Genomic DNA, 25,699 nt, shown 5'->3' with positions numbered 1-25,699 from the left:
TTGTTTATCCGTCCGTTTTTTCCCCGCTAAACCTAGCGGGATTGCCTCTCCCTATAATCCCGACGGACCGTGGATGCTACATTCCGCCTCCCATTCAGAATGTGGCTACTCTTGCTGTTGCTCCAATTGCGAGGGGACGCTTCATTCAAAACACGTACACAAGCACAATTCTTTTACGAATGCGGAGAGTGAAATATGGTATAGGGTATCGCAGTCTCATCCCTTACTCTGCTTCCCCCGAAACGAAATTTAAGCTCGCGGCGGGTGCGATATGCGAGTACTAGAGCTGGATCCGTGATGCTGCTCCAAAAGTGGGTCTTCCACATTCTCGGCGAGATTCATCGTTCTTGGTAGACATCAAAGTAGATGGTTGTTATGAATCCCAACATGAACGCCGCTTTCCGGTACCCTGTTGTTGTTATTGTTGTTGTTTGTGTTCGTTTTGTGTGCAGTGGGGGATGTTCATAGTATCATAATTACAGCACGGTGACTTCAGCAATTCACTGTCTTATGCCGGTGTTGGTTGGAGGATGAGCTTCTGATGTAGCAAAGACAATCATTTCACGCGCCGTTTTGTGACAGCAACCGTAACTGCAGAAGCGTCACAAGCAGGAGTGCACCACCCAAATCAAGGGAAGTGAACATGTCATTAGGGATGATGGTCGGAGCGGGACATACGGTGAAGTTCTGTTTTAGGAACGTTAGGACAGAGAGTTCTCCTTTCTGCGACCAATAATCAAACAGGACTGAAGCACATACGCTCGTAGAGGATGCCAAACTGCGTCGTATTGTAGTGATAAACCCATTCTGTCAGCAGGACTCTCATGCTGACTTACCACCCACTCGCATCGATCGTCTGAACGAGCGAAAGGACAGCCTTGTGCATAAAGAATGCAGCTTGACTTGAAGGTACCAACGATGAACGGAAGATGTACCACTTCCGACTAACTTGAGTAATGACCAGCCACAAACGACAGTGACGAATCGCTTTCATCTCGACGGTTATCTTGCTAGGGCTGCATACGGAGTACGGATGTTGCACGAGAGGGCCAGTGTACGTTTCCTTATGGGAAGGGCACCGAATGACAAATAGGGAAAGCTGGACATTGGGAGGACGGCATATTGCGACATAAAAAGAGGAGTCAGTAGGATGCAAGGTTATAGGGCTTTACGCTAGCAATTCGTTGTCGTTCTATGCCAGGGGGAACAGAGCGTAGCTACATCACGTTCGTGTGCGTTTTCCTTGTCGTCCAAAGGAAGAAAGGCGCGAATTGGAAGCCCCTTGTCCCTTAGACTATAAATACTTATTTTAGTCCCCTGGCCCTAAAACTTGCTCACCAGCACCGCAAATAGTCCCTAAACTTCGCATAAACTTTGGTACATTTGATTCAGAAGGGAAGTGGATTAGCTTTAGTCCATTTAAAGTAGGTGCAGTGCGTTGCCACTACGTTGTGGAAACGCAGTTATTTTCCAAATGGAGTAAAGTTACTCTTCTTTTTTCTTCTGTGTGTGGTGTTGGGGTTTTCGTTATTGATCAATGCCACCAGTTCACTTGCCCTTTGACCATTCTTTCAAAGTGGACATGGTACGCTATCACATCCACACGACAAAGTGAGAATATGCTGTTCACTTTTTCTTCTTCTTTGCTGTTCACTGTTCACAGAATATGCAGTTCACTTGCCCTTTGACCATTCTTTCAAAGTGGACATGCTACGTTGTCACATCCACACGACAAAGTTGAGAATATGCTGCTCAAAAGCTGCGCACGACTACCCCTAAACTGAAAATGTTTTCATTACAAACGCCAACTTACTTTCATATCGGTGTCCAGACATAACCGATTCTTCATAGGATCGACCATGTTCCTGAGCAAGACGCCGAACGCGAAGAATGACAGCTGAGTGATAGATGGAGGAAAACGACAGCGTATATCCTTCTCATCTTTGCCTCTTTTATTCCCCCTCTAGTGGAGCAGACACCGGAAGAAATCTTCCCTGCGCGTCCAGCTCTTTCTCGCTGGAAAGCATCACCGAACGGATGCTAGATGCCAGGCAGGGAAACTTTTAACGCAAGGAAACAAAAGCGCGGACGGAAAAACAGAAAGTCGTCTCGTAATTTCCTACGCCGCGGGGATCACATGGCTTTTATAAACCCATTTATGATGAAAGAGAAGAGACGGTTAAGTCTGTGCACCTGATCGAGAAAGTTGATGCTTTTCTTTGATGCTACGACACGATTTGAGCTGCTTTAGCGGAAGACGAGCTGCAGGGCGAACAGCTGTCTGAGTGAGCACTTTTGGATGTTTATGTGTTGTTGGAATCGGGTCTCATATCATGAATGGGGAGTAATCTATACACGGCCCACAAACGGATCAACCTGAATGAGCAGCAAGTGTGGATGTATTGCGCGCACTGGATCAGGGAACATTAATTGCGTCAATCGCAATCAGGTTTTGCCGTTTGTATTGTATTTCCATGTATTTGCATTATTTCTTCTTATCGGCGAAATAAAGTGGGTCAATATCGCTATTATTCTGCTCTGTCTGCACTAAGATGACGTCAGTGACGTCATGTTAGAGGGCCACTTATCGCAAGCGCATGGTGACGTAGAAAACGTGAAACACATCCTAATCCATAGCTCGCAGTAACAACCATTCAGGACAACACCTACAGTGTCTCTAAATGAGCTAGACTCTCGGCCCCTGATTATGCCAAACTGCCATGAAAGCACTACAGACTTAATGTAGGATTTTGACTATATTACCGAGAAGCAATGAGGTCGTTGCTGTTGTGAATATTTACGCCGTTCTGCGCATGCTCAATACCTGACGTCGCAATGAGTACTGGAAGAGAAGTTCACGCTTTACGAACCTTCACAGAGCAGAATCGCCAAACTCACAGAATGCTCTTCACGTCGACACGTATAACCACCACCACGACCCATCAACTTCAAACATATTCCCCCTATTTCACAACTTTCGTCCTACCGATGCAGTGTGCCCCTGCTACTATAGTTCCAGCGATCCAATCAGAATGCAGAGTCGGTTCGTCTAATTCAATTTGGCGCATACGAGCATGCTTGCTTCTCCCAATAACACGGATCGGTCACACAACAGAACAAAGACGTCGGCAGAGATCCGGATGCATTCGTGTCACGTTCGTATTACGACTGAATGAGCACCTTTTTCTCCCCAATGCTCGGAATGCTTCTACGGGGGCGCACTGGCTCACTGCATTGTATTTATTGCACTGTCCCCTCCCGGCTTTGGATAGGAGGGTGACAGTCCACTTTGGAAATCCGTGAGAAAAGCCGGATATTGAAAGATGCGCACAGATTTTCGTTTGGTTCTTGATTATGTGGGGTTTTCCCCCAATATGCTCGACGAGCTTTTCTTTTGAATTAGCTTATTTTAGTAGCACGCTGTGCTATTGCTGTCGCTTCAGATATCCGTCGTTGCTATTCTTTTCGATTAAATTAAATAATTTAACCAATTTCTTCTCGTGACATTCCTCTGACAGTGAGAGCTAAAGAAAATTATGATTAAACGTCAAGAAAACAGGCTCAAATATGGCTACAAGAGGTACAAATAGCGTATGAAAAGACGGCCACCTGACAGCATGTACGTTTCTTTTCTTTTTTTTATGGTGTGCTGATGCTTCGTATTTCAGTCTCATGCTGGGATAAGTTATCAGTGAACAATTCAGAAAAATTGCCAGACTCTGTTGTGACAGAGTTATGATTGACTGTTGTGACTGGTCTGGTGGCCACAAGGCACGTGCAGCAGACAAAGCGCAGCCTAAATACGTCGTGTTGTACGCCACGAAGACCATACAGAAGCCTGTCTACTGCCTACGTGCATCACCTCGTCACGGCGTGGCGATGTTCATGTGACACAGTAGTCTATGTCACGCAGTAGTAGTCTACAAAGGAATATCCCTACATGGCAACACTTGAGAGCACACTTTCAGTACAAGACAACGTGACACTGACTCCAATAGCGAGGGTTTCTGACATTAAAGGGTAGAAGTCATCTACTCGCATTAACCTTGCCTTAGCTCTTGAAGGCCGTGAGACACTGCTGTCAAACGCCATGCTGCCATATTTTTTTTTTGCAACGCTGCCCCTGGGCTGATAAAGTCGCGGTCGATCTTTCAGTTTGTACTTTCTCAGCGCTTATAGGCAAAGCAACTTTGCCCGCCTTCAGCGTTTAGCGTATAATTGAGCTATATATCTTCACATCTCCAGAATAATATCGGGCGTGGAGCTGTCGTGGAAGAAATGCATTATGCTTCAGTAAGACAAGGTCTAACGATGCCACTGAAGTCTGCCACTTCTCTGGCATGAAGTTGGGCAGCAACACAAGTCGCTAATGGTTGTCCACAAGTCTTTTGCTCGTGGATCAGCAGAGTTGAACGGACCGCCACTTTCGTTAGAACACACATTCCATTGCCATCTAGTGCAAAGCCTCCACTAGCGGCCAAAGAGCGCCCAGAGTAAGCGATGCAAAGCCCCCTGAAATGCGCCCTGGTGTGTGTACTTGATCACCACCCCCGGCAGCATACAGGACACAATAGGTGCATTCTTTTCGATTGCACCCCCTGCACCAGATCTGAACTGGGTTATTTGCGTGCTGCACTTTCCTGTTGAAAAGAAAGGCATTACTAATAAAGTTCCTTTCAGCTGGAAAGTGCAGCTCCCGAAAACCCGTCTTGCGTGGAGTCCAAGGTTGTGCAGTCCAGTACAAGTGAAAAGAATGCGCTTAGCATTGCAAAATACGTGTCTCAATTGCGCAGGTGATGCCCTACTGTATTCCTGTTTCCAGTCAACCCAGCAGCCTCTCTCGATCCTCGGATCCAAGGACCCGAGACGGGAAACTCGGCTGCAGAGTATACCGGAGGCATTTGGTAACAAGGGTATTTGGCCTCGACACAGGCCGCTTGCAGGATTCATTCACACTGGCAGCATGTCACACATTTCCTCTTCCACGCTGATAACCCTCTGTCGCTCCACCTATGAACACTTCGAGGACAGACTTCCGTCGGAAGCAGTTCAAGGTAGCATTCACTCCAGCATTCAAACATCTCCAGGCTCTGCTGCACCTGTGTACACTTCGCACCTGGTGTACTCCATAAGCAAACGAGGTACCAGATTCAATGCGGAGGTACCAGAGCGACATGAATTCACCTTTTCCCACATAACACGAAGTCGCAGAACTGAACACCAACAACCATACACGCCAGTTTTATTGGCAGCAACGTATGGTTAAACAAAAATATTATGAATGAATATTGGCACTAGTAAGCTTAATAACTTAGTAATAGCTTAATAACTGGCACTAGTATGCTTCGTTTGATGGTGGTGGTGTTTGGTGGTGAATACAAGAAGACAGACTAGGGCTTTGCAAACTCTATATAGGGAACCAAGCCAACAGGCTTTCCATTAAATTTTGCGAGTCGTGTTTCTTGCCGCCAATCAGCAGTCTCCTGATGTAGTAGTATACAGTGTACCACCAAATAAAATGTCGGCATCATCATGCGACGACAAAATCATCACCTGTGTCATCATGTTACTGAGACACGCAGCGCGACCACAAAAACGTTGATTGAAACTTGAGATCTAATATGAGAAACTATTATAATGAAATTATAATTCCATTTCCCCTTCGCTGTGCTTGTCCCCATCAATTGCCACATCTGGGTGGTCGACGTTCATGCGTTTCAGGCCACACGCATAGTATAGGAGGACCAGGTTGATTGCCTTCAGTCGCTTTCCGCACTGGGCCAGTTTAGTCTCCGCTTCGGACTTCGCGCCGCCAGTAGCTGCGGCCACTGAAGCTGACAGCTTTTCCTTGTTTTGTTTCTCCTTTTCAAATACTGCTTTCACCTTCTGGTACTGAAATTACACAGAGTATATTGGCGTATACATGTAAGATGTAGCACGATGTGATGAAGAGCGTTAAGGAGTACTGCGATTTTCGGAAATGTGCCCTTAGACTTGTAATATGCCTTCAGCCAATGAGCTTCGGTAATGAGACAGCGGAACACGAAGAGGAACACAGACAGACGGACGACAGACAAACGCAACTGAGCTGTACTTTTAACTCAGAGGATTTTTGGGGTGTCAATAGCTACCCCGTCCGGATGCTATTCCTTTTCCTCTGTAGTATGTTGCTGAAAGTGCAGCTTCAAAAAATACAGTCCCATCTCTCAATAGAGCCAAGGTCCTTATCCCTCTCACTGATTAAGACCTGATGAGGCCATTGACTAGACCCTAACTCACAACTCTTATCTTGTAATATGCTATTTGTGCTTGTTCCTAAATATTATTTAGTACTTATGTATCTCAGTGCCATACCATCTGAAAATGGTACAGTCGCTAATGAACATCTCAGCTGAAGCAGACCAGAAGGAAGACTTGCGTTCCAAACTCGCTAAAAGGTCTTCTGTATGTCTCGTCGCCACGAAACCTTTCTAGACGGCGGTACACGCAGACAGGAGTACCATAGCACGCAAAATATACGTACCACATTCTCAATGCGTTTTCGCCGTTCGTCGCCTTTCAAGTCGTCGTGCAAGAACTTGGCCTGTTCGTTCGCTATGGCAAACAAGCGAAGGTCAAATATCCGATGGCTCAGGCTGTCCAATATGTGGTTCAGGTTCTCGGCGTCTGCGTTCATTTCCAACGACTTGAAGAACTTACGGTCTTCCTGCAAAAGACGCATGCGAATGGTCACATTAAAAAGCTAAACCACCAGTTCAGAGAGGAACGGTGGTTAATTAAATGGCAATATGAAACAGATACGAAGAAAGACCACCGAATTCGCCTGCAAACAAGGTTCACGGTGCAATGGACTTTTTTCTACGGATAGTAATTTATAATTGTGGCTTTACGACGTGAAACAACTGTGATCATGAACGACGGGGTCGGTCTGTTGATTAATTTTGCCCCCCTGAGGGTTCTCCAACATGTACCGATTCAGCACACGGCACACGGTATTTAACGTCCCTCGCGGAAGATGGCGTGTCTGAGCAACTTGTACCCTGCAACCAAGTTACTGGCGTCCCCGGCAGGGATCCAACCCGCAACCTAAGGGTCAGTAGGCAGACACCTTACCAACTGATACACCGAGGCAGGTGACGCGTTTCGTATTTTGTCTTCTGACAAAACTCCTTCCATGACGACGACTTGTCAAACTCGTTGGTCGACGCAAAACAATGCATGTCGGTGGAAACTGACACAGTGTTGCTCGTAGTTTTCAACAGACGATATGCAAAACCCAGCGCACCGTTGTAGCGCGCACGGAAACCCCCGGAATTCGGACATGTTTGAGGCTCCCTACCCGACCCGAGTCATACACACGACTCGCGTGCAGCAGTTCTATCGCGGGTTTTGCCTCACAGATGTGCTGCTGTTCTACTATGTTATTCACGTGGTGAGAGGATGGGGGGGGGGGGAATATGTTTATTAAGATATTTATGTTTATTAAGATTAAGAGAGGATGGGTTCAAAAGGGAATGCAAGCATTGGAGCGCGGTACTTTCGATTGGAGTATTGGAGCGCGGTACTTTCGATTTTGGGAGTCCATTTCGGAACTATTTACTGCACTGTATAGACCACTTTACTGTTTACAAAGAAGAGGCGCCATCTGCGCATGCGTGAGGTTGGTGCAGGCAAAACGTACTGAACGCAGCGTCCGAATGCTTTCCGCAAGTGCGACATCGGTAGTGTTCACTGCTACACCGCTCTCGACTGTCTCCTTCCACAATGCCCGAATAATTTAGTGCTCTGAAGGAATCAGACAAGTGTTGCTACAAGACGAAGTTGTTTCTGAACTGTATACAACACGACGATCCCTTTGCGATGCACATCGACAACTGGACAGCCCAGCCACAAAACATGCCGCCTATCCCTATCGCATTGTAGTTTATCTAATATTTTCATAGATTGAGAAGTTACCCGTCAAAAAGAACTCGTTACAAGTTAAGTTACCGTGTGCAAAATGTAACTAAGTTAATAACGAAGTTCTTCAGCATGAAATGTAACTCGCAGTTACCGAGTTACTTAAAAAAAAGAACGAGTTACTTCCAAGTTACTCCGGACACAAAATAGCATTACGCAGGTGCAGCGCGCGTGAGCAGTTGAGTTAGACCTTGAGCTGCCTGCGGAGGAGTGCAACACGCTTAGATCGTTTTCGTTTATGTCCAACAATAGACCTCTCCCTGTTTGTAAAGAAATGACGTCATAGTGTTCGACAGCGCCAAAATTTGGTAGAATTGAACTACGCTCGAAGCTAGAGGTGAACAAGGTCACGCCCGAAAGCCACGGTCTTGAGGGGGTTACGACATGGTCCCTTAAAGGGACGCGACCCTCGGTCCTACTTTTCTTTCAGTGGGAGACAGCGAACAAGTGCCCATTCGTGGAACGCAGCCCGCCTTCCGATTTGTTTCGGTTTCAGTCTGTCTACCAATGTCATGATGACGTTTCTCTGGCAGAGGTCTATTCGAACGCTTTGCACCTTACCCCCTGTGGGCGCACAATGGTTCAGCTTCATTTCAATGTCAGCGGTTCTTACTTCCTGAATAAAACACTGTCATTGATTGAATGACGTTTCATGGGAAAAAATACCATGAAGGAACCGGAGAGAAAGCAAGAAAATATGTGGACGAGAGTGAAAAGCGAGTTAAAAGTAACTTGGAACTTAACTTAAGTTACTTTGGCAAAGTTACCTGAAAAAGGAACGAGTTCCTCTGAAAGTTACCACGGCGCAAAAGTACCGAGTTAAGTTAGAAGTTACCAAAAAAAGGAACTTAGTTACAGTAACGAGTTACTTGTAACGAGTTACCTCGAACTCTGAATATTTTCGCCGAGCCAGTTCGCTGCTGATACTGTGCAAGCGTACAAGTCACTGGAAGCCCACAATTACTTCACCTTAGGCGAGCTGTTTGATCGGGGCCTTTCTGAAAACAGCGCTGATTTGGTACCGTGCATCGCTGCACGTATTCAGGTATCGTGAGGGGATCTCACAAAGGCGATGTCAGGGAACCTTTCTGCTTAACTGATCAAAACGATTTAAACACACAAAGGCGATTCACAATCAAGCGATTTCTTCGTTGTGCGTTGCGCGGAAACTGATGAAAGGTGATTTCGCCACCCTTTTCCCATCGCGTTGTGTACCCGAAGGATACACGTCTTTGTAGCATGCCCACTTTGCATGAAAACAATCACTCATATCACTCCAATTGATTGCTGTTTTGCCCACACCAAACAGACGACATGCTAACTGCAGCGCCACCGCAAGAGTGTGATTTCAGGCGCGCAAACTGGTCTATACAGCAGAAACATTTGGTACAAAATATAAGCTTAGTACGATTGCGGCAAGTATCGATGGTCAATTATCCTAAAACTATCTATAGTTTCTCGACAGTATCGATGCCCTATCGATGGTTTTGCATCCCGACTACGCGTTTTTTTTTTTTTTTTTTGTATGTCTCTCTGGCTTCTTGAATGTGAAGACTGATGGCACCGCAAATTCACAGAGAATCTGTCTTTCATTTGGCACGTTTGGGACAAAATCAGCCTCTTTGCTATGTCAGCATTGAACTTATCTTTTCTCTTGATGGCTAGCAGTCATTTCTGCCCCAGGGAAGCTGTGGAAGATCACTGTAAGGCGAGCATGAAGTGTACTCGTACTACACGATTGAAACACTCAGAGTGCACAGTCTGAGGGACATATCTGAGTTGGATTATCTGTTCTGGCATTGTATGTGTTCTACGGTACGCTGGTACCTCTAAGAATTCTGTCAAACACCAACAACGAAACCGCAAACAGCGAAAGTCTACAGGAGGTCGTGAAAGACCAGGTGCAGCTGTACTCACTGATGTCGGCTGTAGCAGCTTTTGTTACTCAGCGACTGATACAGGAACAGAAAACTTATCGAGGGCAATGTCACAGGGAGGGAGCAGAAGGCCGTCGGGATGATATGCTTCACTCATTATCAGCACAACGGGGTGTTGCTGCTGATGAGCAGAATATATGTGTAAAGCCAACCGCCGCAAATATAGCAGAATGTATCCAAATTCATTTATACGTGGGGGTGGCTGGCAGCGCTGTGTGGCAGGTACATTATCAGTGTGGTGCTGTTCATCTGTTCATCCCTATGCACTTTCAGTGGATTGTGCATGTGCGCACGTGACAAATGCCTCATGCTTTCTTCTTCCATGTTGAGACGTGTGAGGTGTCATAGAAGAACGAATGATCTGCTGTATTACCTCAACCTTGTGGTCAGCAGACCCAGGAACCGGTATAACTGCTGGTGCGGAGGAACGCTCTTCTTTGCCGGACTTCTGTACGCTATCCGTCGACTTAGAGTCCATCCCCGTTATCTGCAATGCCACGTTGTGTAGCAACTCTCACGAAAAAGAAAACACTCGCAGCGTTACCTTGGAGTCCGATTCCCCTTCTGTAAGTAGATCGAAGACAAGGATTAATGACAATGCACACAATTATATCCCGAGAGATATTTGAAATTTGGTAACAGATGTGATAAATTAGAGCACATATGATAGAACTTCGCACGTGAAAGAATCAGTTTATTTTACCAGTACGTTCTTAAAATTCGCACGATTTTCGATACTATGTTATTACCGCTGAGCAGCTGTGGCTTAATCGGAGAGCAGGTGTGAGGATGTAGCATGGTTCCTGGGCTGGATTCAAGGTCAATAAAACCGACACAGGAGTGAAAGCTTACTCAGACTGATACCAGGCGGCATTATTCAAAACCCACAACCTCCCGGTCTTCAGAATGACTTTGGGGGTACAACCAACAACCAGATGGTGTATCTACACGGTCACGTCGCTCACTGCGGATTTCATTCCTTGTTTCATCAACTTCATCTTCCATGTTGTTTCATCAACTTCATTTCATCAACTCTTATCCCTTTGATCAACCCTTGGTTATCGCCACTCTAGAAAACGTTCCCTATACTACTCGCGACTGGAAATATATTCCATTCAACTTTGGCGCTAAGCGAAATATCGTAATTTCTCTAGCAAACTCGATTTGGATAACGGTTGTGTTATAGCGGAGGTGAACTCATTCCTCATTCCAGGCGAACTGCCCTGCTGTATAGTACCCCTAGTGCTACTAAGAGTATCAGTTATGATCCGTGACTTACTAAACTTACAACAACAAACACAGTACTATGTTATGATACTTACTGCGTTTAGTTTCCTCCACCACGTCTTCATCGGGCCAGATTACCCTATAGCGATACAAATATAGAAATGGGCTACGATGCTGTAATATTGTAATTTAACCATGTAGCCAGATCTGGATTTCTAGCTGTAGTTTCTAACTACTCAAGGGCTCATGATGCAATGGTGCATCAGCTTAAATGGTGGTTCGCGATGAAAAATTACCTAGCACTACAATTTCGTAACTGGGACGATGAAGCCTCGCGGTCGAGAAATAAAGTATGGTCCACACTACTGCGTTCCATTACGTGCAGGCACCTGCTTGCACATACATGCGGACACCGCAAGTGTCAGCCAATGCGGGCCTGTCACGAAGCGTTACGGCAGAAAGTTTGATGTCCACGTTTAAGTTCGGCGTGACACACACCGCTGTTACTCTGCGTGTGATTAAAGTGTGCAAGTGTAATTAATCCTGAATCTACCTTTCTTGCAGCCTCCATGCGCTCCATGTTCGATGCGGTCATGTTAAAATTCATCTCAAACGGAGGAGAAACGCCTAAACACGCATGCGCCGAACGCGGCGATTGGTTCTTTCTTGCTGGTCGGGGCGTGAATACTGTGAACTCATTTTTATACGTGATGTATTAATTTTCGCGAATCGCGCGAGTATTTAATTTCGCGATCCCAGGGCTGTCTCCTTTCGCGGGATAAACGTCAAGCTGTGGTGGCGAATACATTTTTTTTCGCGATTTTGTAGCGGTCGCGAAATTAAGACATCACGAATAAAAATACGTTTACAGTAGTCGGATAGTCCTGACGGTGTGTCGGACGAATAGTGAGAGGGGGAGAGAGGAAGAGAAGAAAGGGAGATGTTACAATGGCACCGAAACGGGCACCCGATGACTATATCGGAACATGGCATTGAGTTACCGCGTTTAAACGGGGTTGACAGAACGCCCAAAAGATAGTCTTTTTATTTTAGTCCTGTTGAGCTAAAGCTGTTATCGAAATTCATTAATGATCACACTTACTGCTTGCATATCGTCTTCTGTTTGCAGAGTGCCTCACACTTCTTGTGAATGATCATGCGACATTCCGTGCAGCGTAAGCACTTCCTCAACCATATCTACAACAATAAAAGGTCGAGTGTTACTTCGCAGTATGCGAGGGACTTCCACAAGATACTGCACTACTTATTGAAAGCTCTGCGCAATTTACCCTGTTGTTGCAAAACTTGCAGTTTATAGATTTCTTCAGTGTGACTTCTTCGAAGACATGAATCAGTGACTTGGCAGCGGGTTGAATGGTCCTGCAAATAATGTCGTATCTGTAAATTAACCTACACTGCTGATTAGAGCTTTCTTTTTTTCAGCCGTGCGACTTGTACGCAACGTTGTAGACACATTCAGTCGCGTCTAACAAAAGAGGATGTCCGTTGACTTGTGATCATAGTGTACTCAAGAAACCACCCCCTGAAAGCCTCTCACTTCACGTCTAGTGTCCGTATCTAGTTCACATATAGCGGGGAACTGGCAGCACGACAACACTGGCAGACACTAACATCTTCTAATGGAGATGGTAGTGTGGCATCGGTGGTGGCGGTTGCATCCTTTACATTTACGTTCAAGTTTATCTGTATTTCTGTCAAAGCGTTCGTTATTGATGCTTTCAAGTATGTCGGTTCCCCCTCTTGCGTCCATGGAACACACGAGTAAGGACTCGTGGACTTCCTTACACGGTAATCAGTCTACACAACGCTTTAGCCGTAGACTTAAAGCCGTATCGTTGAACTCACGGACTAGAGTCCACGTCCATGAGGTTGTCGACAGCTTCATCCGCTGGCGGCGCCGTGGAACGCTTGCATGCCTGTGCTTCGTCCTCTGCCCCGAGAGATTTCGTTTTGTACCACCCTTTGAAGACGAAACTCATTGTGATATCGCCGTAGCAGAGCCTGGGGTCAAATCCAGCGAGCATTGCGTACTTGATAAACTCTCTGCGCACAAACCAAAGCGCAGCTATTACGGGATGTGTGGGAGCCGGATTACCCGTTCCACACGGGTTACATGTTGCAGATACAAGAGGCTCTAACCGACGCTAAGGCAGGAACGGTTCGAATTCCTGCGGTATTACATGAAAGTAGCAGCCCATCACAGCACTTACTTTGGCAACTGCGTGAATTCGGGGCAAAGGAGCTTAAATACTTGACAATAGTAAGCTTCGGCAGTCTTCGTGCATTCTCCCAGAATGTGAGCCAATGGAATCGCGGTCTGAAATATACACGTACTTCAGCACGTTACAATCACCATAATCACTGGATGCGTGGCGAAGTTAGCCCTAGAAGGTCATTTCTGTTCCCCCTCTCCTCCTTTCTTGCACCCCCCCCCCCCCCCCTCTGTACTGACTCTCCTGAATAAAAATATGGACAGTGCATGCCGAAAGTGTTTGGACTACCTATTCATTCCTATGAACGCGCACATTCAGAGGAAGGCTTCTAAGGGACAGACATCCTGGAAGGGTATACGGCACGACAGTTTGTCTCTGCGCAGGGGAGAGGGAAAGTTTGGGGGGGGGTGCCGAAATAGCCCGTTTTTGCTCGCCACACACGAGCCACAACTATAGCAAAAAAAGTTTGGAGGAACCACGTGACGATGTGTCTCTCCACTCCCAAGGCAGCAATGTCAGGGAGTATTCATAGACTGGAATCCACAGAAGAAACCATGTGCGCCTCACCTTGAAATGTTATCACCTTATTTGAGAGAGGGACCAAAGACAACAACACCTAGATAGGGAAAGCCTGCTTAGTCGTCCACGTGACGTAACAATTAAGAGTCAGCAAATCAGGACCGTGTTTTCGACGGCGGCAGCCAATCAGGAACGTGCCTTCAGCAGTCGTGTCCATGAAGACGAACCATCGTCGTCTGCGAGTTGTGATTGGACGTCCCCGCGCACTAAATGAGAAAACTTGGAAATGACTGAAAAGACTTTCTGGAACGCGTCTTACACTTTTCGTCTAAATATTTAGGTCTGCAGGTTCCAACTGAGCTGCAGTCATTTGCGAGTTCTTGAATTCGCAGAACGGTGAGTCGCAGTAGCAGACGAATTCTGACTCTTCACGTCCACGTAGCGAAGGAGGGAGAGGAGGCAATGAGCAGGCTTTCTGTGTCTAGGTGACGTTGCCAAAGAGGTCACTCCATAGACCTGTTTCTGCGGCCAGGTGGCGCGAGTGAACAGTCACGTGAGCGCCCCAAAAATATGCAATGTGCGGTAGTTTTAGCAGACGACGGCGGCACTTTCAAATAAATGGTCTCGAGTTGTTCACACTTGGCAAGACTCATCGCTTTTTCTGCGGATTTCCATGGCGCCATACCGCTTGAAGCACAATGCTGAACCTGCTGATAAAACTACTGCTGGATCCGTGACCGCTTGAGCCCGAAATGGCGCTGTGCAAACTTTGCTGCAACAGCCCTATGAGCGATAGGGGAGAGAGAGAAACAGGACGATGAAGTATATCTGCAGAAAAGCAACTTACATAAGCGAGCATATTATCGAGCCTGGGCTTCTTGATGCCCCGCAGATTAATGGTTTGACCCTTGCTCCAGATGCCCACATTGAGGTACTTGTATTTTTCCTTCACTTCCAAAGTGAATTTTTCGAGAAACACGGGGTCCTGCGTTAGTAAGTTTAGTAAATTGCGCAACCGAGCCACGATTGGTTTTCTTGCGCGGCACACCTTCCCTTAGGGCAGCATGTGGGAATACAGGAATGGGAGAGGGATCAGTGCACGAAGTGGAGAGATAACCCGCAAGAAACAGTACGTCACGGGATGAACGTTTTTTTTTTTTTTTTTCTCTGCAGACCGCAACGACGAAAAGTACAGCTCCGGTCAACCTTAATATTAACACTGGAAAAAATTCGGTCCCATTTCCCAGTGCGACAACAGCCACCCTTGGGACACTGGGGGAATGTTAAGTGAACAAAATCCTTGCGTTAAACTAACACAATAATTTTGTCCAATTAGGATTTCCTGATGGTCCTAAGGATTGCTGTAATCGCGCTCGGGAACGAGATCACTTTTTTTTTTTTTCAGTGTTATTATTAAGGTTGACCGGAGCTGTACCTCTCAATCGCGTCATCTGCCCCAGATACTGCTGAGAGGCAGCAAATAGCGATTGGAAGACGTGCATCGGGGCAGTGTCGTGGCCGCCAGGGCTCAACAGGACATTGGTACGGAAAAGAAAGCCGAAACGGAATCGACGCTGAGGGCCAGTTCTCCCTTGGCGACGCCCGACGCGGCGTCGTGAGCGGGCGGCGGAAATAGACGCGCATTCCCGCCGCCCTGTCAACGCGCACGATTTTCATGTTCCCACCACAGTGGCATCATTCCGTCGTCCAAAGCAGACGAAAAATCAGGAGGCATGGCCCTTCTGTGTCGCCTAATTGGTCGCTAGCTGTCGTTCACGGCAGCTCTCGCCGACATCGTGAAAGAAGCTCGGCATGGCAATTTTTTTTGGCTCGACGTCTCTCCTCTCCCGTCTCCGGAAATGCGCGTCTGTTTCCGCCGCCCGCTCACGGCGCCACGTCGGGCGTCGCCAAGTGAGAACTGGCCCTCACTTCGTGCTTTTCGCACTGTGCAACCACTGCTGTTACCGTACAGCGTGCACGTTGTATTATTATGCGTGGACACAGTTATTGTCAATCTCGGAATATGCCAGGTATTCATTGAGAAAGCCCAGCTGTTGTGTGTCATGCAAGAACTGACGCTAACGCATACCTTTGTGGAGACGACGAATGTGGTACGTTTGATGGGAAACCCTTTGGCTTTGGCACGAGATAGAATTTCGTTGCTGTCGCCCACGATTTTCTTTTGTTTGCCGGAACCAGCTGAGAAGAAACACGCCTATTTTCACCCTCGAAGTACAGAACTAGGCTGGCAGTTTACTAAACATATTTCTGAAGCTGGCGGCTTCAGGGGTAAGCTTTGGACTGAAAAAGTCCCGACGGTTGCTAGCACTAAAGACGTCAGGCACAACGCCATCCTTGAGAAAAGTTCCCTCATACAGCTATAGCTGCAAAAGGTTCAGTCTGATACACAACACGTTTACAATTGGTCTCATCCTATAAGTGCGTAAACCAGGCGGACGTACACGTAACTGACAGCCGGATAGCTCAGCGAAGGAGAGCGTTGGCACACTGCTCCGCGCACGAAATATGTAAATCTAAACGACTTAATTACTCTACAAATCAAGTGTCGACGCGGGCTTTTTTTTTTTTCTGGGACATTTTCTGCTGAAGGTCGCAATCTGTAAAACCGAAAGCGTCCGAAGTAAATGTTAGGAATTTTATTCAATTAATAAACATATGCGAATGAGCCGCTCACTGCTCAGTTTTTGGCCAATGCCTCACAGATGCTCACTTATTATTCAGCCGGGGCGCCTTCGTGAGACGCCCGGTATATATCCTGATGGACGACTTGTAGACAGGGAAGCCTATTCAGACGTTTGCTAACACGAATATGTTACGGGTTTTGCTTTAAACGCATGCAATATGAATCGCGGATGAATTCAACGGGTGGTTTGCCTCTGTGTACACCAACGACGACTGTACAGAACCACCTTTCTCTTCTACCTGCTTTGGTATGAGCGATGTCGAAGTGTTCACAGAGGGTGTCTTAGATAGGCTCCTCCGGCTGGACACGAAGAAGGCGTGTGGTCCAGACGGGATACCCAATGCTTTTTTACAGCGGTATGCAGAGTGGTGTTCAAAGTTTCTTTGTATCATTTACCAATCCAGTTTAAGATCGGGTGAAATCCCGTCTGACTGGAAGGTAGCCAAAGTGGTACCAATATTTAAAAGCGGTGATAAATCAAACATTACTAACTACAGGCCGGTATCACTACTAAGTACTAGTAGCAAAGTTCTGGAACACATTGTCTTTAAACACATAATTAGCGTTTTGGAAGAAAGTGATTTCTTGGTGAAAGAGCAGCACGGCTTTAGGCGAGGTTACTCAACAGTTACGCAACTTGTACACATAGTTCATGACTTTGCCTCTGTTGTAGACAAAGGTGGTCAAACGGACGTTGTGTTTTTAGACCTATCAAAGGCATTCGACAGAGTTTCGCACACTAAGCTGTTGTATAAATTGAAAAACATAATAAGTAATGATCGTATACTGCAGTGGTTTCACTCCTATCTTACTAATCGTAAACAGTTCGTGAGTGTTGGTGGAGCCCATTCGCATTCCTTGGCAGTTCTCTCCGGAGTACCACAGGGGTCCGTGCTTGGACCGTTGTTGTTTCTAATTTTTATAAATGACCTCTGCATCGCCATTCCGGGAATCCAGTGTCGTTTCTTTGCTGATGATTGCATTTTGTATTCTAGTATAAACACTACTAACGACCAAGTCAAATTAAACAACTGTCTGCAATCTATTGTTACGTGGTGTGAAATGTGGCAGATGGAGCTCAATGTGAAAAAGTGCGTGTTCATGTGTGTTACAACGAAGAAAACGTCATTGTCCTTTCCGTATAGCATTAACACTACTGTGTTGAGTAAAGTGGAGAACCAAAAATACCTTGGTGTATCAATAGCATCAAACCTAAGCTGGGCCGAGCATGTTGAACAAGTTGCTACCAAAGCATCCCGTAAACTTTGGTCACTGAGGAGGACGATGCGCCACTGTACGCCTGCAACGAAGCTGACGGCTTACACTACGTTAGTGCGGCCAATTTTAGAGTACGCGGATATTCTTTGGGATCCCTACGTACAGACGCATACTAACATGCTAGAATCTGTGCAGAAAAAAGCCCTTCGATTTATATATAATGCATATGGTCAGCACACATCTTCGACTTCACTCTATGCTAAATCTGGTTTGCCAACCTTGGCTCAACGAAGGAAAATTCGGCGTCTCGAGTTTTTGCACGATATAGTCAGCGGTACTAATGGGCTCAAGTTCTGCGATTACTTAACTTACAATTCGAGCCGATCCACAAGACTGAAACATAGTAAATTAATCCGTGAGTTTCGTTGCAATAAAGATGTGTTTAAATTTTCTTTTTTTCCTCGCACTGTACGAGAATGGAACAAATTGCCCTCTTGTGTTACACAAATTTCATCACCAACCCAGTTTTTACAAGGTCTTGTAGACTAACTTTCTTTCTTGCCTTCAGATGTTTAACCCTTGACATTTTGCACTGTGTATAGCTGTATGTTGTATGTGTTGTATGTAGTGTACTCGCCTCCTCTGCCATGGCCATCAAGAGATGGCCGGCAGTATCTTTCAAATAAATAAATAAATATGCAATGTAAGTATGTCGTCTCCGACGCGTGCTTCCGCAATGTGATTACGGTGCAAGTAACAGTTCCAAGCATGCTTGCGCACTCTGTTGTGCGTCCACTGCGACATATTTGGACTGTCATGCGCCCGTCTAAGCCGAAGACGGAAGTCTTTGGATTTGTGAGCGGAGTTGACCTGTTTGTGTTGGTATATTACGACCGACTAAAGATTCGGTAAAGTTTAACAATGTGGGTAAGGGAAGATGGGTGACAAGCTCATATTCGGGACCAGGCACGTTAAGATCGTCCAAGTCCTGCAGTGAGGAAAGTGCATACCGATAAGAAGAGTCGCTATGGAAGCCTTGGCTGCGAACGCAGCTTTTGTCCGGACTTCGTCAGCCGCTGTCGTGTGTTGGGTGTGGTCTACCTTGGTCTGAGAATGCAGTACACAGCGCGTCATTAACACAGCCACACGTGATCAGCACACATTGATTTCATCGGTGGACGCAACCGGTATGTCGGTCCCCTCTTATGGTTCAGAAGGTTATGGTTACCATTAAGCCTACCAATCCCTACCACGAGCGATACACTGGCAAAAATAAAAGACCAACACTTCACCTTGACTTCAGTCATGTGCTGCCCTTCCTGGGCTGACTTCTGCCATTTGTACTCAGACTTTCTCTCCACTTTAATGATTACTCTGAACGAAAGCAAAGTAGGCAAGTATAATGAATACGACTGAAAAGATGTGTCTTACTTTTCTCCTCCTTTGCTAAACAGCTTTAACGCTTGTTTTGCGTCCGTCACCTCCTGGTTTCTAATAAAGGTGATCACGTCTCCCTGTGCATAAAGACAAGGAGCTTTCAAAATCATTGCATTTTTCAATGGCTCACTTAAATCTTGAGCAAGACAGCGTAGACGAGCTGCTGCATACTGACACAAGAGGGCATGCTGGCAAGAGGGACACAGTCGACAAGATATCGGTTCCGAGACCTTGTGTGTCCCTCTTTTTTCCCTGTATCGGGTTTGGGTGTTGTCTAGTCTCGTATGGTGTGGCGGTTGTAGCATAGATGCAACGTCGATTTATCTAGAGACCATCGGCGAGGACCAGTCTCCATGTTGCAGACCGTATAGTACTTAGCGGTATAGCTTGCACGAAGCGCTCATACCTTCCAACAGTGTGTCAACGTTTCTTTTACTGGGTGTACTTTACTGAGAGCACATATATGTTCTTAGACGAATCTTCCGGAACCGAAGCCTTCGCGAGTAATCACCCTCTTATGACATACACTGATTGCCCTCATTTCAACATATTCGAACAATACAGGTGACCCCTAGCTATTTGACATCCCTGACCGAACTCACCGGAATTACACCAGCAGCTGCAAATGAAGAATCTGGTGACACGCTTTCCACCATGACGACCTCCCGGAACTTCCCTTCGATCAGTGCCTAAATCATGAAATACCGCACGCTCAGTGAGAACGACACACATATCTGTACATTTGTACAATGGTTCTACGGCAATAGACCTGTTTGAGTTCAATCCCAGCACTCTTCGGTCTTTGAATTTCAAGTTCAAGGTTGATCCATGGGGTCCCAACCAATTTGTCCATGTTGATCCACTGGCTCTCATCTGTACGTGGTGACAATTACACGACATTACTAAACATAACCCATAGGGGAATATTTTATAACCCCGAACTAATGCAAACTATGGCAGACTAACGCAGACTATGGCGCGGTACTCCAAATTAAACAACGGCTTCGCGAGCCTTGTCAACTTATCAGTGGAGTTACGACGCTACGTTGCACAGAAGACACGCCAAGCGGAGGCGCTCCACGCTCACAGGACACTATCTCACATCGCCTCTCTAGCGACGTACCACTTGCGGAAAACACAGGGTTCATTCCAGTGCATTATGCCGCGTCGCGCTTCACAGTCTTCCTCAAGCGCCCACCAGCGACACTTTCATAAGCCACACATTCCAGTACCGGTCGCGGTAAAAAGCTGCTGACCGCAAGATACCCTGCATGTGTGCACTGGAGGTGCTAGTCCCTAAACCTCCGGTGACACAAGACACTGGAGCCACTGTTCTACCGGGGACGTAACCTGTTCCACGGACACCTCCGCATCTCTGTCAGGGGTACCTGCAGATGCGCTCAATGGCTACATACCGGTCGTTGTACCCTAGCCCTTCTCTGTCCTAGAGCATTTCCTGCTTCAGCGATTTCCGTAAACCAGCGGTATCACGCTCTGTTGTCACTGCTGCCAACATCCTTGTAGGCAGAGTTGTTTGACACGTGACACGGCTAACTCTACTAAATGGATCCTATTGCATTTCATATTTGAAAACACCTATATGGTGCGTGCCACGTCGTTATGATGACATCGTGCACCGACGGTGGCACTGCAATTCCGTGATCGTTACATTTTATCTACAACGCGATCAAGGACGGTCTATGACTGATTTCCAGCTTCAGGAAAATTCCAAGTGTTGTGCACCTCAAATCGTGGAGCTCCGGAAACGTTTTCAGATGCAAATATCGAAATATCGAAGCTTATCAGCTGGTATTTTTTACGCAAATATCAGCTTGTTTATTCTTCCTTTTTGAGCATACGCCGCAAACGCGGAACCTTATAGCTATGGCGTTCGAAGCGTTATGCCCCACTTGATGACGCCCGACGCGACGACCCTTGCAGGCGGCGGAAGTAGATGTGCGCGTCCGGCGTTCTGAAAGCAGAGACGCCAAACCAAAAAGACATGTCCAACTTTCTCCACGGCGTTTTGCGGTGTTCACGAGAGCTCGCGGGACAGATGTTCTCTTGGCTATTGAGGTGACATGTCCCAACCACAACTTCTCGTTTTTCGTCTGCTGGTTTTCGCCGTTGTCGCGGCAGTTTTTTCGCATTTTAAGCTAATTCAAAGTTAAACGTGATGAGCTGCAGAAACATTGAAATTAGGATAAATGCGCGATCACTACATGAAGGATCCACTTCGGACACGCTTTCAAGTATAAGCTGCCCTCTGATTGGCGCACAAAAGTAAGTCATCATGATGTCTTTGCCGCTGGGGCTGCCCCAGCTGCAGAGGTAATGCTAACCTACAAAACTGGCTTGTTTAATACCTACGCACTTTTCTGGAGAGAAATTTGGCCACACAGACTGTCGAACGATGTCGAACGATGTCAAACGTTGTGGAACGTGTTTCATAGATGCATTTCCGGAATCGATTGTCCCTTTCAGCAGACTACTCACCAAGAGACAGCATGCAATAAAGCTGGTACGAGCCCTCGCCAAGCACCAGACGTGAACACTCCACGACAGTCACTTCAAGCTGCCCGGTCTGGCAGAGCTTCTCCTTCAAAGGGGGGTTGATGCGAAGCTCGGGGAATAGACATATTGGCTTAAAGCGTATCCTGTAGTTAGGCAAGGTGTGCTTTGCGCGTAGCACACGTCGAATCTGCGATTAGATAACAGGATATCCTTCGTTCATAGGTGGCAAGTTCTCTGATCTGGCATTGAGAAGTCCGGTTATAATCACGAAGTTACCTGAGACATGATAATGTTGGGAATCTGGGGGAAGTTCTGCCCTTGAATGGATGATTCTATAGATATTTCAACTTTTGGTTCCTGAAAAAAAAAAGACAGGATGACCTCCATTAAACTCATGTATGTATCATGTAATAGAAATGACAATTGTATTCATTTTGGAAATACCTCGTCACAGAAGGTTGGCACATGTTTCAGATGTCGCGCAGACCAACAATATCAAACAAAACAAGACCACGGAAGCATATGTCGGTATTTGTTACTTGATTTTCGCGCTTTCAAAATCAGTAAACTGACACCAGGCACATGACAGATACAAAAGGGCCAGAAACACGCGAAAAACACGATGGCGAAAAAGACGGCGCTACCTCGTAGAAGGCGAAGGACCAGTGTGAATATGGCTTCCTGGAGAACTGCAAGCGGGCCTTGCCCGATAGGTGTGTTATCTTAACAGAGAGCGACACCTGGCCACCGATGATGAGATCGGCGTCCACTGCTAAGGTGAATCCTCCAGCGTACTCCAGGGCCAGGAACACATCCAGTTCCTTAAACAACACGAATATCGTGTTTCTTCTGAGCATACAATCGAAATGTGGTGTGAGCAAGAATACTCACCTCAATGGTTTTCCAAGTGTCGTGCAGAGTGACGTTCTCCACGGCGACTCTGGTGATGGTCAAGAAGTCGGTGCCAAAATCCAACTCGCGAAGCTAGAGGAAGCGTTTGGAAGACCACTCTTGCACATTGTCGTGTATAAAAGATACCTCACGTGAAATAAAACGCTATCATGTTACTGTGGTAGTCTGAAGGCTCATAGACATCTGGAAGGTCAACCAACCTGAATTTTTTCAAGGAGCTTGCCGGCGGCCCCGCGTTGCACCATGTCTGCAAATTCTTTGTTCAGTTTGCTGAGAACGACTCTTTCAAAAAAACAAAAACAAAAATGAAGTACATTTCAGGCAGGATTTACTTCATTCTACATGCGGCGGTATGCGGTCTTACCTTCGCAGAGTTATACTGTCCTTCCATTCCCGGAAGATACACTGCATGATGAGGTTCATAACTATAACTGTCTGTCGTTGTTTTTTCCAGTTGCTAGACTGCACAAGCTTTAACAGTTTCTGAAATAAATGGCAGGAAAACGAGCTCGGGCATGACCTTTGTCGACGAAATGACAATGAAAATACTAAAAATAGTATTGGTCACTAAAAGTGCTGGAAAGCAACGACGCAACACGTGGATGTTCTCAATCAAGGGTTCGAATGCATCTATTAAGCCAGTTTCCATTTGTAACCTAAAATGCACCCACGAAAGAGGACTAAATAGTCATTTTGCTTATCTTGTCTGTACTAATATGTTTGCAGCACCAGTACTAACCATGTGTACGGAGCGTAATATAAAAGCATCGGTTTGGTAACGGAAAATTACAAGTCTCACGGTGCTCAATTATAAAGTGACAAAGAAGGCGTATTCATGTTGTCAAATTTCAAATAAGTAGTTACTACTATGAAGTGAAAACGTAGTTCATTATGAGCCGTCTAGACAGTGTGGAAATCGCGAAGAACAACATGCACCTTTGCTGGCAGGGACCTGCCTTAAACACAAAACCGCCGTCGCAATAACACCATTGCAAAAATCGCAAGATTATGGCAGAGATTACCTGTGGCAGGTGTATGGGGAAGAACTGCTGAAAGGGTTTCGTTCGTTGTTGTTTTGGTAGCTTGATGAGCAGGTAAAAGACAAAGAGCAACAACACGGTGGACACGACGAATCCCAGCAGGAATGCACCTATCATGGCTAGTATCTGAACGATCGGTATCATGGTACAAAGAGAATCGACAAATTTTCCACTGATTCAGACTCCGAGAGCTGTCAGGTTTCGAAGTACGCGAGGATACCGTTGGCACAACCGTCAGCATACGAATGTCAGGCAGCAATGGAACTGTAGAGCGAGTGAGTGCGAGAGGACCAGCCTCTTGTGTCGTTTTCTTCCATTGCTTTGGCACGAGTGTTCAATGCGTAGCTTGTCGTGGCACATACGGCATTGTCCACGAAGTTGTATACTTGACTTGATCGACAACACCGAGGGGACAACACCGAATACCACCCTTTAATTTTTCGTGTCTCGCTCGGTGTCCTCCGCCATCTGCGACCACGTTCTGAAGACATGTACCGAACCCCTTTAACATGGAATGCATAAAGAAACTGCGTCCCTTCATTGTTTTAACGTAATCTGAATTATTTGACACGATTTTCAGGTACACAACCCTGCTATACCGAACGTGTCCGTGCATGAATTCCTTTTATGAATATCATTTGCTTGTCACAAACAACGGTGAGGCTGATTTTGGAAGGCGGGACCTGTTTTAAGTATAGTGAGCTATGTAGTTTGCGTATTCGTGGTAAATATTGCATGGATTATGGAACAAGAGGCGGTGTACTATTCTAGTGTTGTGATCGCTGCGTTCAGCGAATCTACCACCGCCTGGAAAATACCTGTGCGGCCCCATGTATTTCTATGAGACAAACCTAGTATTGGCCTTCTGTAAATAGTGGACAGACTTTCATGATACCAGTGTTGTTAGATAGCTTTTCGAAATTCGTATGTAATGGACGTAAACGTATTATCTTTCGCGATTCATATTTCAGAGGGCGTTATGGAAATGCAGAAGAACGTCCTAATTTTGACAATCAAACAGCGAAGCGTACCACTGTAATATTAAAAGATGTAGACGAAGTTTCTTACACCTATTCAAAGCAAAAAAAAAATTAAACATTTCAATAAAAGGATTATGTGCACGCGCCTTCTCGCGCTATAATGCCATGAAATGTCAGAATATGTCGTAGGCCACTTGACGGTCATATCTCGTCCATCTCACTGGTACCAACCTGTCCCAGATTCCCTTTCCTCGATTGGGTACGAAACCCGCCTTGAGAGAATACCAAGACTGCTGGGAGTTTCCTACCAGCCCGCTTCTGAGTTGAAACATGCGAGTGAACACCTTGGTCTTTCTCCAACACTTTCCGACCTGTACACGCCTTTGGTTTCCGTGGATTGTCACCGCTGATTGTATGAATGCAAATTTTGGCGTCGAATGCCGTTATCAATGGCGCGAAACAAAGCGGGAAAAAAAGCATAAGAGGGTACGAAATACATGCATGTGCAACGCGGTTGGAGGATTATGCTTTGCAGCATGGCATACCGTTTACGCTGAAGAAAATCGGTGAGGCATCTCATTGCGACCGAATTTCTTTAGTCGGGCTGGCTGTATAGTTACATACGGTATAAAATACGGGATACAATACGCAAGCGAGTTACTGTCCAGTTGGTTTTAGACACTAATGGCTTAAAAACACATTCTTGACATTTGCAGCCATGGGAATACGTCTAAAATGTTTCAACAGATCGTAAGCATATTAAAGGGAGCATCAGGGAGGGAGTACTGCGCGATTTTTGAAGCGAAAACTATTAGAGGTGTTGGCGTACGTACAGACTGTGCCGCCATCTCTGCCATGTTAGGGGAACAGACGAAGAGCGGGAAGAGCGCCACCAAGTCAGTTCAATATGTGCGCGGCAAAACTGCCCGCTTGCACGAACGCTGAGGAAATTCCTCCGTGCCGTCCTCAGTAGCTTTGTCCAACACTACACCAAGCAACGTTCGACATACCGCTTAAA

The 25,699-nt window shown here is 46.3% G+C and overlaps 1 protein-coding gene across 2 annotated transcripts; it reads right to left on the bottom strand.

Moving 5' to 3' along the window:
• Positions 1 to 5,620: 5,620 nt before the first annotated feature.
• LOC135394711 (PDZ domain-containing protein 8-like) lies at positions 5,621 to 24,006 on the bottom strand. Of its 2 annotated transcripts, XM_064625587.1 has the most exons (23): positions 23,684 to 24,006; positions 23,026 to 23,144; positions 22,862 to 22,943; positions 22,641 to 22,733; positions 22,394 to 22,570; positions 22,026 to 22,106; positions 21,732 to 21,936; positions 20,005 to 20,108; positions 19,838 to 19,924; positions 19,230 to 19,312; positions 19,091 to 19,172; positions 18,809 to 18,905; positions 15,966 to 16,075; positions 14,724 to 14,861; positions 13,355 to 13,461; positions 12,990 to 13,187; positions 12,413 to 12,503; positions 12,226 to 12,320; positions 11,219 to 11,262; positions 10,441 to 10,460; positions 10,270 to 10,383; positions 6,524 to 6,706; positions 5,621 to 5,892 (listed from the first exon to the last, which is right to left on the bottom strand). In XM_064625587.1, exons 1-23 carry the CDS (start codon positions 23,843 to 23,845, stop codon positions 5,644 to 5,646), a joined length of 2,721 nt encoding a protein of 906 aa, XP_064481657.1. In that variant the 5' UTR covers positions 23,846 to 24,006; the 3' UTR covers positions 5,621 to 5,643. The 2 variants fall into 2 exon arrangements, with proteins under 2 accessions (XP_064481657.1, XP_064481658.1); XM_064625588.1 differs by lacking the exon at positions 14,724 to 14,861.
• Between the last annotated feature and the right edge of the window lie 1,693 nt (positions 24,007 to 25,699).

Source organism: Ornithodoros turicata, chromosome 5 (assembly GCF_037126465.1).
Source record: "Ornithodoros turicata isolate Travis chromosome 5, ASM3712646v1, whole genome shotgun sequence".
Taxonomy (NCBI): Eukaryota; Metazoa; Arthropoda; class Arachnida; order Ixodida; family Argasidae; genus Ornithodoros; species Ornithodoros turicata.
Note: the sequence above shows the minus strand (reverse complement) of the source record. Positions and strands in the feature narration are given on the sequence as shown.

What these genes read in the sequence shown, in the direction of transcription:
- LOC135394711 (XM_064625587.1), bottom strand. Translation starts at nt 23,845, where the DNA reads ATGATACCGATCGTTCAGATACTAGCCATGATAGGTGCATTCCTGCTG. An exon ending in TTATTGCATGCTGTCTCTTG is followed by an intron (nt 20,109 to 21,731) that starts GTGAGTAGTCTG and finishes CACCACGTACAG; the next exon opens with ATGAGAGCCAGTGGATCAAC. An exon ending in GGTGGAGGAAACTAAACGCA is followed by an intron (nt 10,461 to 11,218) that starts GTAAGTATCATA and finishes ATCTACTTACAG; the next exon opens with AAGGGGAATCGGACTCCAAG.